General features: G+C 36.6%; 1 protein-coding gene across 1 annotated transcript; it reads right to left on the reverse strand.

Moving 5' to 3' along the window:
* Window positions 1-566: 566 nt before the first annotated feature.
* LOC146160387 (T-complex protein 1 subunit epsilon-like) lies at window positions 567-18,859 on the reverse strand. Its single transcript, XM_083384427.1, has 11 exons — window positions 18,686-18,859; window positions 18,477-18,537; window positions 5,846-6,010; window positions 4,772-4,970; window positions 4,516-4,708; window positions 4,241-4,390; window positions 3,988-4,107; window positions 3,479-3,664; window positions 1,931-2,068; window positions 955-1,135; window positions 567-819 (listed from the first exon to the last, which is right to left on the reverse strand). The coding sequence occupies exons 1-11, from the start codon at window positions 18,788-18,790 to the stop codon at window positions 701-703; spliced, it is 1,617 nt and encodes a 538-aa protein (XP_083240553.1). The 5' UTR covers window positions 18,791-18,859; the 3' UTR covers window positions 567-700.
* Window positions 18,860-20,276: the final 1,417 nt, after the last annotated feature.

The raw sequence follows: 20,276 nt of genomic DNA on the forward strand, positions 1-20,276 counted from the left end.
ATACTAATTGTGATTTTTTTATCATACCATCAAACATGGAGTAGTAAGCTATATTAAAACGAAGGTAAATGTGTTTTAAATATAAAAATATATTTAATTATTTTTGACTTTTTGACCAAGTTTTTACGTACCGTGTTTAAACAAAATTTTTAACTGGCAACCCTGCTACGGACCGGCAACCAACACCTCGCGGGTGTTCCATGAAATTAAAATCAGGATTGCAAATTTTTGAAAAATAAAATTTCAATAAATGTTATGCGCAACTATTTTCTTGATATGACTTTGCCAGTTTTGGGTAATAATGTTAAACATTTAAACTGATGACGTCAACTTTTATAAGAATTCCCACTTGCCATTTTCGCAAAGTAAAGTATCTTTCGCTATGTATGTGCAATGTGTAGATTTGGGCAACTGATGTCTTGCCTAGGATGGGATTTAATATTTTTTGCAAATTACTAACTGTGATTGAAGAAAAGGGGTTCCGGTGAAAATTTGCTGTCAGTGTAACAGAAAACAATTATTAAGTTATTTTTTTACCACACCAACATGTCCCTTTTTCATCAGGCTAGAAAGACTATCAATTTATTGTTGTACGGAACACACAAAACAGCTTTTACTTGTACAAAACAATAATTTCGCCCTTTTTATGTCGACGGAGATATAGCAGCCATGATAAAGATAGCTTGCAACAACCAGTCATTCATTGGCCGGGAGAACGAACATCATCAATTTTAAGGATCATGCGAACAAGTTGGGTAGCAAGCGAAATTTGCTGTTTTTTACCCGCAAGGGTCTCCAGCACATGCTGTTGCTTCATATCTATTACAAAAAAACATTGCATTTTAATCAACCCGACAACAAATATACACAGTTCTGATATTTGTATAAAATAATTATGTTTTATTAAAAACCTATTTTTTATAACGTCGTGCATTAAAATTAGCTTGATTTTACCATTTGTGCCTTTGTTCAGACAATCAATGCCCAAGTGTGGATTGCTATTGTTGACTTGCTGTGATCGAACTTCAGTTAAGGTTTGTATAGGACCAAGCCCACTGTTTTCAGCTAGAGCCAGAGGTACAGTTTCCAAAGCGTGACCGTACGCTCGCATGGCATATTGTTCAAGCGATGGAGTCTAAAAAAAATTCCAAGCATTACCCTGTTGTTTTATATTTAGTCGAGTTTTTGTGAAAAACTTTCGAGTTTTGTGAAAAAGTAATGTAGGACAGCAGTGGTATTTCATTATCTCCAACTTTCTAAAGGACTTAGGAAAGAAATAGATAAATTTAATTAGGTGATGCAATAGTGGTTTTAACCAGAATTATCTAAAAAACTTAACTTCGATCGGTGACTGTCAATTAGTAGTATGATATAATAATAAAGTAAATATGCCACGACATAGAGATTTCGCTTCGATCAAAAATGGATTTTGATAAATGGGCATTTTTTCCGAAAGAAGAGGATATATGGGCCGTACAGCACGATGTTGTTTTATAACCAGAAATCAAGGATAGGGGTACAGCCTGGGGAAGGGACACTTGGCCTTAAGGGTAAACCTTTTTATAAGACTTGGGTAACATGAATCAAAGTTTGTAAACCACCGAATTAATCAAAATAGAAAAAAACACAAGACCAGCAAGGTAAATTAATATTGACCTGAACTTTAAACATAATTATACATTAACATGGAAATATCGTGGGACAAATCATTGGCCGTAGAAAAGATGTCCTTTGAAAATATAACCCGTACTGGGAAAGCCATTATAGTTGGTCGCTTTGATTGCCAGTTATGGTTAGGTGGTGCGACTACCTCAAAAGGCTGCCTTTGTCGGTCTGTTAAATTGCAAGTGGAGGGGATATTTAGAATTGAAACAAGTTCTGATATTCTGCTTTCGCAACAGATTGTTATAGCAATTTAAAAAAAACTTACCAAGTCTGCTGCTTTGTTAACAGAAACTGAGCAAGCTATTTCACAAGCACCGCCTCCATAAACAACGCGACTATCACGAACAAGGTTTCTGATCACACACAACGCATCGTGAACGGAGCGCTTGGCTTCCTCTACAATCTAAACAAAAATATTTTTTTTTGTGAATAATTGACAACAAAAGGAATAACACTTGTACATGAATATTCAAAGTTACATGACGAAATTACTGGCCCCAAAAGTGCGACAAAACCAATGATAGGTTACAGTGGTTCCCTACCCTTTTGTTTTTGCGACCTCCTTTTTTTTAAAGAAAACTTTTTGCGACCCTTAAGTTCAGGGTATTACACATAAAGCAGCTTTAATAATGATTCATTTCCAATATAAAAAAAACTTAAAAATTTCCGGCGAATTGTTCCAATATTTATCGAAAATGCAGGATTTATTTTCCGGGTATGCAATTAAGTTGCGATAAGACCTGTATTCGCGTCATTGACGGCTATTTGCTTGAAGTGTGAAACTAAAATGTATATTGACCTAAACTTGGTTAACGGTAACAAGTATTATATAAACCATACCATTGGCTACCATAACGCAAAACGAGATTAGCATAAAGCGAAAGTTTATGTAGATTTAGTCTAATTTGTCAAAAATAGAGTTTTAAGGGAGCACGGCCTGTATTATAGTGTTTACGATGATTTTATGGGTTATTAAATAACTTGAACAAAACAATGTTAAGTAACAAGGAAAAAAATAAAGATGTACCATAGAAATGTAAATATACGTTAGTCATACAATTCTACCTATGTTATTTAAAATTGATGAAAATTAAAATGAAAAAATTATAACAAGAATCAAGTTTATTGAAAGATTATAAGCCACATTCGTATAGTTGTTGTTTTTTAAATCATTATATAGTTTGACATTATTTGGAACAATTGCCAATTGCCTAAATGCAAGCAATTATCATATCATTTTAGCGACTACTTCAGTATTTTCTAGTTGCAGACCGATGAGATCAATGCAACTAATTTCACTAAAATTTACAAGATCGGTCGTTTTGTTTTTATGTACTTTACGTTGTTCATTATTTTATTTACTTTTAGCCTTGGATATAAATGGGCTGCAGGCTGAACAAACCATGGGTCACGAGCCGCATGCTGCTTTTTATGTATAGTGTTCTGTTCACTGCACAGTACAACTTGCTAAAGTCGTTGCCAATTTGTTATGAGTGGCTCTTGACAGTTAACAAAGTATGCTAAGAAGAAAACAGCGCACTTGGTCTTTTTCTAATAGGCTAGCTTGAGAAACAATATTAAACAGTACATTTTATCATATTTTTTGTAGGCTAACAGGAGTTATGAATGCCCCCTAATGTGGGCTTTGCACCCCAAAATTAACAAAAGAATTACAACGTCCCCCTGTAACTCTTTAAATACCCACATGAAGCCGTACCACAATTTTTGGGAAACACTGCTTTACAGCATTAGGTGAATGCAACAATCAACTAATATCTTACATGTTATTTAGAAGTGTTTATTTATTTCATACCATTTTGTTTCCTCCACGCAAGAAAATGGTTACAGCTTTGCTGTTCTTGCAACCTTCAATAACCAACATACGATCCTTGGTTGTTCCAAAAGAAAGTTCGCGTACAATTCCAGCATGACCAAGTTTGTCTGATGACAATTCAGAGAAACGTGGAACAATCCTACCTCCAGTGGCAATTGCTATTAACTAAAATAATGAAAAATGTGATTTTAAAATATGTAGACATCTTGGAATTCCTAGATTGTACAACATAAGAATAAACCACAAATCAACATTTAAAGACTATCACCCAAAAAGGCCAAATGGAATAACAAACCACAAAGCAACATTTAAACACTATTCCCCCAAAAGGGCAAATGGGATGGTGCATGTTGCCCGTAAATTGACAATTGAAACATTAAAACACATCACAAAAATAATTTTACCAAAACAAAAACAATAAACCATATAATTTATCCTGTTTAAAAAAACAACATCAATTTAAAAGTAATGTTGGGCTCCAAACCTACCTCAATTTCAGGGCCTCCAACCCATCTTACGGCCGGTAGTTCATTTAAAAGAAGAAGGTGGTTTGCCTCATCATCAAAGCCCCACTGACAGATGGCCAAATTGGCTCCACTGTCTTTTACCTGAATATAAATCAGGTGTATAGTTTTTCATAATGATTCCAACCATGCTAAAATATATATATTTTTCATAGATATGATATTCTATATAACTAGTAGGTAAAACAAATTAAATGTAAATTGCATAAATAAATACCTGTTTAACCATCTCTTGGAATTTTTCTCTTTCATAATTTTGCAATTTTTTGTAATCTTCAACGGAGGTAACATCAAGCTTATGCTTTGTTTTTGGCTTAGGGGGCTCAAATGGACAGGTCAAGATAGCAAGTCTAGCATCTTTAATAGTCTAAGGAGATAAGTACCATGAAACAAACAAAAATGAATTCTTAAAATGGTTTAATATTATTTTAACCAATTTTTTTAATTAGGATGCAAACTTACATAAAAAACGAGTGAATCATTCTATATTACCTTGGGCATTTGTGGATGACTCATGTCTTTATCTATCAGGACACCCTTTATCAATTGACTATCCTCCAATCTACCTCCTTGTTTTCCCTCTACTTTGATTAATTCAAAATCAACATCCTTACGTTCGAAATCAGCAACTGACAAAATTGCGCCCACTGCTATTTCAGCAAATAGTCGGTGACATTTTGTTACACTAAAAACATAAAGGAAAAACAGTAAAAGTAAATAAAACATTTGACTTTTATTTGTTACATACATTTTTGATCCCAGTGTAGTCATAGCAACTTGAATGAGATTTTCAGTATTAGAAACATCAATTGGAAAATCATCAGCAATTTCATCGAGTCTGGCCAAAGCAACTCGCATTGCAGATTCATATCCATCAGCAATGCGAATAGGATGAATTCCTCGGTCAATTAACTCTTCTGCCTGTTCCAGTAATGCTCCAGCAAGAACTGTGCATATTTGAAATTGTAAAATAAATATTAAAACTTGTATCCTAAATTTCAAGTTAAACAATACTAGTAGGTATTTGGTGAGCAAAGTGTTCAATGGCACACGCCTGATATTGCAGGAAAATTTTTCTTTTTTTGTCTAAATTGTGCACAGTGCAGAAAATCAATGCACAATTGAGTGCCGAAATCATCAAACATAAAAGAGCCCTAATAGCTTGGCTTTGCAAAAATACCCTTTTTGGTATGCTGCTGACGCATTTACCTGAAGCGACACGATAGATCACCTAACCACTGTTTACTAGCCATTCAACACATCATATGGAAATTCACCTAACTGTTAAAACATCTGGAATATTGTTTTTTACAATATACATACTGTATGTCAGCAACGTGTTTTGCCACTAATTCCTGTCACTAGAGGGTTTAATATAATTACCCTCCCCCAAAAAAACATAAAAAATATTTAATAAAAATATATATACTAAGATCTGATATTTTGGATTTTCGTTATTCTAGATTCAAAACTTAATATTCTAGAATTTTCTGGGATACTACATTGAACATCGCTAGTGTAGTTATGCATCACAATTTAAACAAAACTGCTTTGAATGGCAGTGGAAGTTAATCATATGTATTTAAATTTTTTTATTGCAATATAGATGTGTTAGCAAATACATAATAGAAGGTCAAGAACTAATTACAAATATACTAGGATTCAATACCCTGAATTCGTTTTCTAGATTCAAAACCCACTTTTTACTGATACACATGTTTTTTTTAATTTTGTTCACCAATAAAAAAGCGATGAATGCAACACTTAAGTTCATGTGGAAAACACATATATATGTAGGTGTGAAAATGACCAATTTGCTTACCAACTACTCCAGTCGTTCCGTCTCCAATTTCATCATCTTGTGACTTTGACAATTCTACCATCAATTTAGCAATTTGGTGACTGACGTCCATTTTATCAAGGATTGTAGCACCATCATTGGTAACAGTTACATCACCATCAGGTGAAACCATCATTTTGTCCAATCCTAAATGAAACAAACCATAGATTGTACACCAAGTAAGTTAATTACAGGGGCGTATCCAGAAATCCCAAAAATTCAAATTAGAAAGTCGAATATTGAATCCTTGGATTTGAATCCAAATGGGATTCAGATCTAATTCTATTGTTTATTTCGGGTAATTGGAAGCGATATAATTTAATGTATTACCACCGATGGTTGCGCCTAATGTACAAATGCTAGTGGCAAGTTTAGGTAAAAGGCCTGTCGCTGTGGCAACACAATTATAATGCTTGCTTTAAATGTAACCTTGTAGTCCGGCGTCAGCATTTTTTCAGGCAACCATAACTTTGCGACTCCCGATAACCTTCGCCTAATAATTAAGTGTCAATCAAGTGTTATTGGGTGAGCAACTAGCGTGTAGTGCCAGGTGCATGGCAATTTCCTTGACGCCGTTAAGTTGCAAAAGTAACATTCCTAGGTAAAACATGCTGGCCTTGGGACAAAATGTGCTACAAGGCTACTTAAGTTAACCTTAGGCCAAAATTCAGCAAGGTTATGCACAGCGTAATTGTCAAGTATTGGTTACAGTCATTGTAACATTGTACTTTTTGCAGTACCTTATTTTACTGCCTAACATATCACGTTAGTCCAAAAAAGGAGAACTGATAAAAACAATGTTTAAAAAAACAGGACAGAATTGCTTAAGAGCCGAAAACAATTCATTGTGTTGTGTTGCATTAAAGTACTTCAACTAAATTGGCGAAATATTAAGTCTTGGCAACAACCTGGACATGTAGTACAGTTTACACAACTGCTTCAAATGACAGTTGTTAGGTATATTATTGCAAAAAGTTTCTACTTTATTTGCCTCAGTAATGATCAGCGCCGCACTACATATATATATAGATACAGTCTATTTTATTTAACTATTGTAGTTTAAATTTTGTGCCCTTTGTCAATGCTATTGGATAAAGTCACATTCATTCAATATGTCAGGGTTTTTCCTAAGCAAAAAATTACACTCACCGGCCGGGCGAGTGAGCGGCTGTCAATCAGCACTCGCCCGGACCAAATAACACTCGCCATATTTTTTGGCACGGCGTCTACAAATATCCGTCCTAGCGCGGACATTTCTTGGGTTATCGTTAGGGATGTTCAAAGTAGAATATCGAAATCCCACCCCCAATTCTGCCGTTTATTTCGGGTAGTCGGAACCGATATAATTTAATGTTTTTACCGCCGATTGTTGCGCCTAATTGTACAAACGCGCGTGGTAAGTTGGCCTGTCGCTGCGGCGACCAATTTATAGTGCTTGCTTTAAATGTAAACTGGTAGTGCAGTGTCAGCGTTTTTTTCGGGCGACCAATTACCGCGTCTCGCGATAACGTTCGTCTAATAATTAAGTGTCAATCAAGCGTTATTGGGCGAGCGATCAACGAATAATGTCTGGTGTGTTCGCAATTTCCCTAAATGCGTTAAGTTGCAAAAGTAACATTACGTTGTAAAACGTGCTGGCCGTCCACAAAATGCGCTATAGGGTTACTTAAGGTCAACTTTAGGCCAATATTCAGCGAGGTTATGCAGTTATGCGCAGTTTAATTGTCAAAAATTCGTTAAGTCAATAGTAACTTTGTATTCTTTGCAGTGCATTATTTGACTGCATACCAGATCACGTTAGTAAAAAATAAGCCCTAAGACCCAACAATGCTTGAAAAAACAGGACCGAATTGCTTAACACTTCTGTGTGCAGTAGGGTGGAGTGAAAAAAATAAAAATCACTAATTCAAAAAAAGTCCCCTCTCAATAGTTGCCTTCGGTCCCAAAACTAAGTTTGAAAGTGTTTTTTGGAAGTTGAATACTCAGGTGACAACCCTGACGCAAAGGTCATGCAGGGGTCAAATCCCAGAAAAATGCCTTAACTCTTTAACCGGTGGTGCTAGAGAGTTAGTTTTCATGCCAAAAGAAGCAGAATGTGCACTTTCCTATCTGTCCTAAAATAACTATTTGTCCTAATTTCATTAGATATATGGTTATTTTTCAAAATGCCATTTTTGGTTCAAATATGCATAAGACATAGGATTATGCACCGTTTTTCATCACAATAACATAATCACAACACAACAAATCAGCATAATGACTACAAAATATCTCTAACCAATGAAACGCACATTTGAGAGGTTTTAGATGAAGCACCAGCACAGGATGGTAACAGCAAACAAATATAAAATTTGGTTTCATAATATTAAAATAGCGGAGACCAAGGGTGTTCAAATGATTTCTGCCATGATCCAACACAGCCAAACCTGACAACATGATGATCCACCAAATAGGAATAGTAAACATGTTGGACACGTTTTAATTTTTATGATGCTCTATTTATGTAAACGCGATAACTTTAATACTTGATCTCGTTTAGTGTTTGTTAAACTTTCTAAGTCAGGGCGAGCGAAGCGAGCGCGATTTTTTTTAGGTATACCTGCATTTCTTTTAAATTTCTTTCAAGTTTTTATTGCATTGCCAGAAATACAAAATGTTAAAAAATACATATGTCCAATATTTTTGAATAAGTTTTCCATTAACGGTAACGAAGCGCTGATCTAGTTCAAAAGACCGCATCAAAACGAAAACAAGCCGGGCGTAGACTCGTAGAGAGATGATTCGCGCGAAGCTGGAAATTTTTTCGCACTTTACGTAGTTAAAATAGTCAAAAAGTATTTGAAATGGACTCATATCTAGTTTTTCAAAGAGGCAGCGGGTCGAATGAATTCAATTGGCGGGGCGCATCCGGCCCGCTGGTAGTAGGTTGCCAAACCCTGTTTCAGACATTTTATGTCTTACAATAGCATCGAATTTGGATTTTCTGTCGCTGACTGATATCCTCAAACGCTTACAAAGATTAGCATTTGGGAGTTTCTTTCTATGCTAATTTTTTGCAAAATTCATTAACACTGACAATTGGTTCACATAAAAACACTGTGGAAAGTTTGTTTTTTAAGACTGCATTAGAAGATCCGCACAGAACGCTGAAAAGATCCGGAACCGGATCGCGATTGATTTTTGGTATTTTATAGCTTCATCAGTTTTCGTGAACGAATTTTTAGCCTGGTCAGGCCGACTCGTCTGTCGAAGCCAGCTACTTATGATGAAGCTTCGGTAACAAGCTTTATGTGGCGCCCCACAGCTTGATTGTGGCATGGGTGGCACATAGTGAGCCTTTCTTTGATTTTTTCAACGTCAAGGTTGGTCAGGTGTCGAATTGCTGGTGGTTCATTGGTTTGGTCAGAATTTAAGTCCACAAGTTTGTAGTAAGATTTAGCATGAAAAAGTTTTGAAGCTTGTAACCGAATCTTAATCAGCAATAGCTGGCTTCGACAGACGTGACGGCCTGACCAGGCTAAAGATTCGGTCACGAAAACTGATGAAGCGATACAATCAGGGCTGGGGAGCAGGAGCTGGAGCCCGGAGCTAAGCATTTTCTCTGGAGCTAGAGCCAGAGCCATTTTTATTATTTTTGTGGAACTGGAACTGGAGCCGGAGCCATTTTTATTATTTTTGTGGAGCTGGAGCTGGAGCTGGACCCGGAGCCCTTTTTATTATTTTTGTGGAGCTGGAGCCATTTTTCAATTTGTGGTGAGCTAAGAAATTATATTAGTTTCCATCTCCAACGTTAGTTAGCCAAAAGCAATTTTTAAAACTTGTCATTGAATAAGTGACTGGTGGCACCGGATATGGAGCCAAAGGATATGAGTTTTACTACTCCGGAGCTGGAGCGGGAGCTAATGCTATTTTACGGTGGCTCCCCAGCCCTGGATACAATACCAAAAATCAATTCCAATCTTAGGTCCTCATGCTGATGCCATTTTCTCCCTGCATAAAACTGGCAGAATGTCTACGCTATTTTAATATTATGAAACCCAATTTTATATTTGTTTGCTGTTACCATCCTGTGCTGGTGCTTCATCTAAAACCTCTCAAATGTCTGTTTCATCGGTTAGAGATATTTTATACTCATTATGCTGATTTATTGTGTTGTGATTATGTTATTGTGATGTAAAACTGTGCATAATCTTATGTCTTATTCATATTTGAACCAAAAATGACATTTTATGAAAATAACCATATATCTAATGAAATTAGGACAAATAGTTCTTTTAGGACAGATAGGAAAGTGCATATTCTGCTTCTTTTGGCATCAAAACTAACTCTACAGGTTAAAGAGTTATGGCATTTTTCTGGGATTTGACCCCTGCATGACCTTTGCGTCAGGGTTGCCACCTGAGTATTCGAGGCAACTTCCCAAAAACATTTTCAAACTTAGTTTTAGGACCAAAGGCAACTATTGAGAGGGGACTTTTTTTAAATTAGTGATTTTTATTTTTTTCACTCCACCCTAGTGTGCAGTGTTGCATTATACTCACTATTGGCAAAAATATAAGCTTAGGCAACAACCTGGACAGTTGACATATTACAGTTTACACAACTGCTTCAAATGACAGAACTTTGTTAAGAATGTTGAACATATGGGAGATTTTTTTTATTATAATGTACACATGTTAGAAAATTGTTTGGGCGATTTATTGCTGTGATTGTGGGCCCTGTAGGGTAGATTAAGATTAATCCCTTCCCCAAACAAAATCGAGGTTAAATAATTTAATAAAAATATACTAGGATTCGCTATTCTGGATTCGTTATTCTAGATTCAAAACCTATTATTGTAGAATACCTTGGGATTCTACTTTGAACATCCCTAGTATCTAAACATAATTGCAATATAAAAGATTTACAGAAAGTTATTTTTAGGCGATATTTCAAATTATCGTAGTGTTCAATTGGGTTGTTTCGGTCCCACAAAACATCTTAAAATTCTTATCGCTGGGTACACCGCAAGTCCAATAAACCTTTCCAAAGGCGTCAAACTCTTAACAACGTTTAAGTTAAATAATAAACCTCATAACTATTTACCACTGCAGCAATGACGTCTTTGATTTGTTTGCCGGTAAACAATATTTTAAAACGAGACAGGTCTTTATTACGATCTAACAACGGAACAAAGAGTCTTTATTATCGGCTTCGAGTTGACTTCGATTAACCTTATTATTTGTGTAGTGTTGAGTGTATTTGCGCCTGGGTGTTTTGTGGAAATAACTGGCACAATAATATTTCGCATAGTATAGGCGCTTAACGAAAGATCTCCTACACGAACTAATTAAATCTCTCTCGGGCGAGTGGGTGTCAACCAGCAATCGCCTGGAGCGATTTGCACTCGCATTGGCAAGCGGGCGAATGCTTAATCCCAACACTGTATGTGAAAACATATTTCATGGTGTTGTGTCCGAAGTCTGGTGGGGATCAAATAAAATAGAGCGGTGCAATAAAGACATAAAAAAGGGGAAATTTTAGTTTCCTTTCGAATTTAATGATTTCCATATAATAAACCATTGTTTCATACTAGTCGAACAACTGGTTATCTGTGTTAAGCGATGCTTGAGGTTTGGGTCAAGGAATATTTATAGAACTTTGATTTAGGTGGCACTAAAAAAGTTTGTGAACCACTGTATTATTCAGTCAGCATTAAAAAATGACAGGTAATTTATTACCTATAACGATGCTTGTCGCGAATTCGCTACACACCACAATCTAAACCTTTTCACTGCAATAACATATACTTATTGCAGTAATTCCGGTTGTCGCGAATTCTACACGTACTGAACTCCCGTTTATCGCCGTTCAATAACTGTCTGAATCTTATGCGGGGAAACCCCGATCGCGCTTTAGCACGATTTCGTCAGGCAACTAATTTGGTGGAAGCACATTTTCAGGTGTTTAAAAGTCAAAGATTCGGTGAGTATCTTCAGTTCTAAAAATATGTATGTGTTTGTATAGAGCAGCGGTTCTCAACCAGTGGGCCATGGCTCACTGGTGGGCCATAAGAACATTTGAGGTGGGCCACAAACCAATTTAATAAGCTAAATTTAGTTTGATTTGTGTCACTATATTTAATTTTACAGGAATAATGGCTTGGGGAGGAATTAAAAAGGAATGTAAATTTATTGTTCAGCCGCAAGCAGTATGGCAGAATGCTGGAGATTTGGCGACTATGTCGGCCGAAGAATCAGCCAGAAAACCCAAGAAATTGGTGCAAAAAAAATTTGAGGAAAAAAAAAAATTTTAATTTTTTTTTCCAACATCCATTTTAAAAAATACCTTGTGGTTGTTTCCACACATATTTAATCACATATATTTTTTAAAAGCGAAATTATGTATTAACGCTGAACACTACAATTGGCAGAAATTAATTTTGTTGTGCCATTTTGAAAAAAATTACAGTAGTGTGAAGCATGTTGTTTAGTGAGAAAAAGTATATATATAGATTGTTTATTATTTTAAAAATTTTGATCATACAATTGTTATGTGTTGGCAGTTTTACTTTGATTTGGCAAGTACTCCTATATTGAGTTAGATTCCTGTATACTGAGCTGAATTCCCCATTCCTGTTAAATGTACAGGTATAACATTCGCATCGGCATATTAAGGATGTACCAGGCTATGCTTCTCCACCTAAGGCCTAATATATATTTTTGGTTGTTTTAATTACGCAAACGCAAAAAAATTTCGCGCTCTGCGCAAACTTTGGCCTGGTGTTGCTAGGTTCATGTGTCTTTGTTTTTAATAAATCCCAAAGCTATGTGCCATGTTGTACTGTGACGGTAACAATTTCTATTAAATTTTATTATAAACATCAATATTTTAAGCAATATAAATTGGAAATTTATCCTAATTTATCGAAAGAATATTTTTTCGACTTTTCAATCTGGTTTTGAGCTGCATGTTTTCACAAGTTCGCCTGAAAACATCTTATTTGTAACAGTTTTAGAGTAAGAAAGCAGACATGTGCACCCCCATACCCCAAGTTGTACCTTCACATGCCCCGTATGTAGTTGTTAATGACTTAATGTTACAAAAATTGTTGCGCCTTCGCCACAACGTTCTGTTCTCTAATTTACCTACTAATAGCCTTGTTTATCGCCGAAACATGGCAAGGTTCATACATTCTTTAGGCGAACACATCATTTAAATTTAGGGGCGCGACCAAAAACCGAAGAATTTTTTATTTCAAGCAATATAAATTGGAAATTTATCCTAATTTATCGAAAGAATATTTTTTTCGTGCTTTTCAATCTGGTTTTGAGCTGCATGTTTTCACACAAGTTCGCCTGAAAACATCTTATTTATAACAGTTTTAGAGTAAGAAAGCAGATATGTGCATCCCCAGACCCCAAGTTGTACTTTCACATGCCCCGTATGTATTTGTTAATGACTAAATGTTACAAATTTTTTTGCGCCTTCGCCGCAACATTCTGTTCTTTGTTTTACTTACTAATAGCCTTGTTTATCACCAAAACATAGCAAGGTTCATACATTCTTTAGGCGAACACATCATTTAAGTTTAGGGGCGCGACCAAAAACCGAAGAATTTTGGCCCAAAATGCTCGTCACCAGAAGGTTGGCAAGATTCTGCCAGCCTGGCCGCAAGTATAAAATAAATAAATAAATAAATAATCTGTTTTGAAATATGTTCGGTTGTTTTTGTTCTAAACCAGTGGTGCTCAACCTTTTATGCTTCGTGGCCCCCTTTGATACGCTCTCAACCCTCATGGGCCCCTGCTTATAAAAAAATACCTAGCATTGCATTTACGTGTTTTCACTTGTTCTTCTCCACGTCAGTAACAAACAATAATTAAACTAAGTCTAATCCATTTCGTTTTATTCCTGCAACATAACAAAATTCATCTTTGCTAAGATAGTTATAGTTGCAAATTAAACGCATATTACGACAGCCTTCTTGATGAGTAGTGAGTACGAATCTCGAATAAACACAAAAAACTGGAGCTATCAATTTTGTTATTATGTGGCAGCTTCGTTGCAGTCATGAAAGTAAATGCTATGTTTAACGCAGTGACGTTTTCAAGGCTTTTCCACAATAAACTACCCATAATACTTTTAGCAAGAATTCCAGAATATTAAACTGGCGAGTAGGGATCTGCAAAGTATGCCTAGAATTAAAAAGCAGTGGCGTATCCTGGGTCGGACCCCCCCGCCCCCTTTTCGTAAGTGACAATATCGTTTTTTGTTCGTTTTTGTCAGCGTTTAAACTTACTGTCCGAAGCTGCGTGTTTTTAAATGTAATCGGGTCAAGCGTCTTGAGCTAATGCAAAACCAAAATTAAAAGCAAATCGCGGTTTTTCGTCTTTTGTTTGGTCGACCGTAAACGCTAGATAGTTTTTTCTCTTCTTCCGTTATTCGTTCGGGTTGGCTGATTAGCAAGTGTGTGTTCGACAATTAATAATATAAATCAAGCGGTTTCCGCTTTTTTCTCTCTGAAAACGTCGAGTTAAACTGTGCTGATGTTTCTCGCTGTTTGTTGTCTGCGTTAATATCAGATGTTGGTGTAAGACTGGGGTCGGCAACCTACTGTATCGGGCCCGTCGCCTCTTTGACAAACTATACACGAGTTAATTTCAAATACTTTTTGACTATTTTAACTACGTAAGTGTGAAAATTTTTCGCGCTTATAGCGAATGATCTTACTACGTCCCATTTGTGAACGTTTTAATGCTGTATTTTGAACTAGATGAGCGCTTCTTTACCGCTGCGCCGTGGAAAGCTGCCAATTGCGTCGCGGACAAACCGAAAACGTATTCAAAAATATTTGACATATATTTTTCATTTTCGGCAATGTAATAAAAACTTGCAAGAAATTTAAAAGAAACGCCGTTATACCAAAAAAAAATCGCGCTCACTTCGCTCGCCTTTTTTCAGCGTTTCGCAGGGGATTTCTATTTTATGCAATTTAATATTTACGTCTTATAGACTAGCAGATAGAATCCTCGCTTTACCTTACCGTGTATTTCTGAGATTTGTGAATATACTCAACGAGCAATATCTGAGTGAAGTGACTTTGTCTCAGTACAAGAAGTGGTTAAGGACAGATATTTTAGCGGCCTGCTCCTTTGGAGTCAGATACAAGGACTTGTAAGCGACTTAGGCAGCCGTCGGCTCTTGTCTTAAGAGCTATCGCCTTATTTCTCGTAACTACAGACCTCTTTTAGATAAACATGGCATAAATATGCATCAATGGATTTTCGCAAATTTGCTAATATCTCCATCTGCACTTTACGTCCCTGCTTTACCCACCGAAAAAGTATAAAATCGACATAAGTTAAAGCACTATTAGACGGAATCCAGCATTAAGATCGAATTAGAACAAAATCAACGTCGGAAAAAAAGACCTAAATGGTCAGAAAAAGGCCTACACCCTAACTTCACCACTAACTCCCCTAATAATTTTAACCCTAACCCAAATTGTAAGCCCACTCATTACCGGCCCCCCACCCCCAAACAAACAGGGGCAAACCATCCGGTGCCAAAACAGCGACGCCCCAACTGCGCTGTCCAACCTAGGGTGCCCAAACGTCGACATCAAAAAGCCCGATGCCAGACAGGTGTCCCCCAATCGTCCCATACCCTCTCCCTACAGTTTTAGGCATTGTTTGTCCATTAAGGCATTATTCCAGTAAATTTAAGACTTATTTTGACAGGTTTACTACGACTTATTTGGACGATTTTATATATTCTTCTGTCGTGGTTATTACTGCATATTTGGCTTTGTTATATCGTTGTTGTTAATACCATGGTACTTTCGATTATTCTGATTTAGATATTGTTGTTTTGTAGGTCTTTTGTATGCTCACTATTAGAGCAATGCGCAAAACTCGACAAAAGTTTTAAATAAAATAGTTTTCTATGGAAGCGACAGAGAGGCAAAATATAGGACATTACAGGTAATTGCCGTACTTCAAATCAGAATCTTATTAATTTTATTGAAAACCAGGCACTAAAATACATATAAGTCCCGATTGGACAGAATGTAATCAAAAAGATTTTATTTAGAGTTGGCACATTTCTAAATTGCCCAGCCGATTTAATTAAAAAAGAAAGTTTAATTTCTGAATGTATAAGCCTATTGATAACTTTTGGTGCAATTTCTTGATGCTTGTTCTTCTATGTTTTGTTAGGGTAGATCGGAACGTAATGCCGTTTCAGTCCAAAACTTGATTTCCATTTAAATACAGCTCGGAAATCTCCGAGGGGCCTTTTCACATTGGATAACATAGGGGAAACACCAATCCACCTTAACTGATCGATAATACTTTAAACTTGTTTCTACATGTTTACTTGACTACCACTCTATAAAATGTAGGGTTGGCAAGCCTGTCAATTGACCGGTCAATTGACCACACTTTATTTAACCGGTCAAATACTTATATTGGATTTAAATGTTGTAAATTTTTTAAGAGTTGTTTTGTGATTTGAGTTTTAAATAATCTTGATTGTAACTTTTTTAAAGAATTCAAATATAAAATTGTAGGGTTTACCTGATGCAAACACAGGTTCTGTGGTAATCACAAAGTGTTTGTAATAGCAAAGTAGATTTATTTTGTTTAGAATAAGTACACATATATCATGAATCGCGTTTGTCATAAAAGAAAACACTAGTTCCAGTGGTGGGATTCAGCCGGTTTGCACCGGTTCTGTAGAACCGTCCCACGAAATTTTATGAGATCAGCGAACCGGTTAGCAGCATTACTGGTTACTGTCAACAGATTTTTGCGCTGCTTTTCAATGTGGCTGTTATATAGCAGTGATGGGATTCAGCTAGTTCGCACCATTTGCTGGAACCTGGGGTTGCACCCAGTTTTTGCAACTACTTTAATCTCAAGAATAGGTTGTTAGATAGTTTGGTTTATAAGAATGTGATAGGAAAAGAAGACGTTGTCTTCATAAAACGAAGTTCTGTTGTATATATAAAAGTCAATTGACCGGATTTTATTTGACCGGTCAAATGCCCAACCCTAATAAAATGACTTAGTTACTGCTTCTGTGTTCGCATACATAACGTTGAACAAGACTCAGAACTCCATGTCATCTCCAGCGTAAAATGTTGGATATGTGTATAAGCTCTGTATAACGGCATTCATTCCTCTATGTAATAACATTTTTGGTTAATTGCTTCTATTTTAAATCACACGATTAGACTGGTTGATTTCAGCTGCATATTTTGCACACGGGTGTGCTCGAGAAAAACGGTGTTTTTAAGATTAATTGTGTTATTACGTACGTTCCTAACATCATCGTTAAAAAATGTTATATCAACTTCAGTATGCTGCCCGCGAAAGTTGTTTTTGTGCTTGTTGTGGCCCTTGTACCGTATTTTACAGACCATAAGGCGCACCCGATTATAAGGCGCACTGTCAATAAATTGCTGTGATTAGTTTTTAGTTCATACATAAGGCGCACTGGGCTATAAGGCGCACGATCAATTTATCCAAATCGCCCGGGCGTCCGCAATCTAAAGCACGCTAAGGTCGCTGAGGCCTCCACAAAAAAGCTGAGTCTTCAGCCACGTGGTAAACCGCTCTGCTCTTTCTCCTACTCCTCCCACTTTTCTCTGCTCTTTTCGTCTCCTTTTGCAACCCAACGTTGGTTTGGCGGCCATGCGGTCGCCAGTCGATCAGACGCAACGTGGGGTCGCAAGTTGCTAGTTGCTTTTACCGTAGTTTATTGTGTAAGACGGGGTTTATTTATATAATAATAGTATCGGTACTGGTTTTGAGTGTAGGCAATAAAGCACTACCGTACTTGATCCACACATTAGGCGCACCGGCTTATAAGGCGCACGATAAATTTATGAGAAAAAAAAGGATTTAGATTGCGCCTTATGGTCCATAAAATACGGTACCATTTTTAGTTGTGCAGGCCTGATTTAAGGTGCACCTTTTCGGTCATACTTGAGTGAATAAATGTGACGTCAGTTTTACAGAAACCATACTAACGTTTCTATTATGTTATTATACTTCTCATAAATAGTAAAGGTTGTTAAAGCCCATTTTTATATTTTAGCAGTATTACTCATTTTTAAGTAATTTCGTTTCATACAGAAGTTTTCCCCCACGCAGGCCAAACTTTCCAACCTAGTACATCGGGTCCAATTACCTGACATAAACGGCAGAAGTTTTGTAGTACCAAGACCTATAGCTTGAGAGTTATGCCGTGGCACCGCAATCACTGCTCCATGGCCCCTCAGGGGGGCAGAGGGCCACGGTTGAGAAACCTTGTTCTAAACTTATTTTACAGTTTTTTTCTTTCATAAAATTTATTGCGCCAAATAATTTTTTTGCAACGTAAATGGGCCATGAAAGAAAAAAGGTTGAGAACCACTGAGTTAGACAGTTATTACATTAGAAAGAAACATGGGTCAACTAACCCTTGAATATTTATAGGGCTGCGATTTTTTTAGAAATGCTTGGGAACCGCTGTTCTATACAATGAGTACATTGTTTACCATGTACAACAATTTAAATCATTTTGGAAGTCTAAATATATATTAATTTTGGTTTTCCATAAAATAGAGTCAATCAACTCAACTTACCATTAGGTCCAAGTGAAGTACGGACTGTGTGTGCCACAGTCTTTGCTGCAAGAATGTGGGACTAAAAAGCAAATAGTAATTGCAACAACTACACTCTTTAATTTAATTTTAAATGCATGAAAGTAAACTAATCAAGTAAATAACAAAAAAGCAAACCCCGCTTTCACAATGAATAAGCGGGGTAAACATAACACTACAAACCAAACTACCTTAATTGCATCTGTTCCACTAAGCCTTGACTTTTTATCTTGGTCACGTAATATGATAAACGGTCTTCCATATTCATCAAATGCAACAGTTCCTACTGAAGCCATTTTATAACTTGAGTATTATATTTAAACAACCACACAACCGATCAACTTTTAGTCCTATTACAATTCCACAGTGCTGAAATATTTGAAATAAAAATATGTTAGTTCTATGCTTGTTATAACTTTGGCAGAAATAGGTAAATATAAAATATGCAAGTAAGCTGTGAAAAATATTGACCAGCGCCGCTATCACACAGGAGCAAGGAGCATTCAGAAATCCAAACTAGTCGTTAATCGTTAAGGCAGTTTCTCTCTTTCCAGAATATTCCAAACAGGTTAAAATTTTGCCGTTAGCCACGCTGCTCAATCATGCGTAAATTTATGTGAATCAGGGGTTAATAAACGGTATCATGGGGTTTAAAAATATATATATATCCCTTTAAATTAAAATAATAAAATCACAAATACGCTATAAAATAGTTTTAACTATACAAAATATTGGATTGGAAAAAAATGGAAATATTGATACTCAGGGTTGTAATTTTGTCAATGGGACGGGTGCAAACTCAACCATGAGGCGCTTATTTCACAATCAAGGGTCTTACTATGCACTTTAAAATGTACGCACATTTTCTAAATGTGCACATGTCAGAATGTGTTTTTTTACGTACGGCAGCTGAAAGGTTGAACAAAAAAACAAGTTAGAAGCAGGGCTGGGGAGCCGGAGCCGGAGCCGGAGCTGGAGCCCGGAGCTAAGCATTTTCTCTGGAGCCAGAGCCGGAGCCGGAGCCATTGTTATTATTTTTGTGGAGCTGGAGCCGGAGCCGGAGCCGGAGCCATTTTTATTATTTTTGTGGAGCTGGAGCCGGAGCCGGAGCCCTTTTTATTATTTTTGTGGAGCTGGAGCCATTTTTCAATTTGTGGTGCTAAAGCTAAGAAATTATATTTTGTTCCATCTCCAACGTTAGTTAGCCAAAAGCAATTTTTAAAACTTGCCATTGAATAAGTGACTGGTGGCACCGGAGCTGGAGCCGGAGTCATTGGGTGTGTGTTTGATGGCTCCGGAGCTGGAGCCGGAGCCAAAGGATTGAGTTTTACGACTCCGGAGCTGGAGCCGGAGCCATTTAATAATTGCCTGATGGCTCCGGAGCTGGAGCCGGAGCTAATGCTATTTTACGGTGGCTCCCCAGCCCTGGTTAGAAGTAAGCACAAAAACACTTACAACAAATTTAAACATTTTGTCTTTAGGATGCAAATAGGATGCAAAATGAAATAATAGGATTCAAATAATTTTAGGATGCAAATAATGGCCATGCTACAACAACGAGATACATGTTCTAAATTCTATGTGAATGACGTAACAATGCATCTGTTGCCCTTCTAATTTTAAAATGTTGTTATAGGTATGGGCATATATGGTTTGACCCTAAAAAAATTGCAACAAAAGGATTTTTAACTGATTTGGGCAGTACTAGGTGTCTATTGTCACATATTAAAATTTTAAGGATTCCAACTTCCGGAAAGTGGTTATTTTCAAGATGGCTTCCAA

This window comes from Ascidiella aspersa, chromosome 3 (assembly GCF_963924565.1).
Source record: "Ascidiella aspersa chromosome 3, kaAscAspe10.2, whole genome shotgun sequence".
In the NCBI taxonomy this organism is placed as follows: Eukaryota; Metazoa; Chordata; class Ascidiacea; order Phlebobranchia; family Ascidiidae; genus Ascidiella; species Ascidiella aspersa.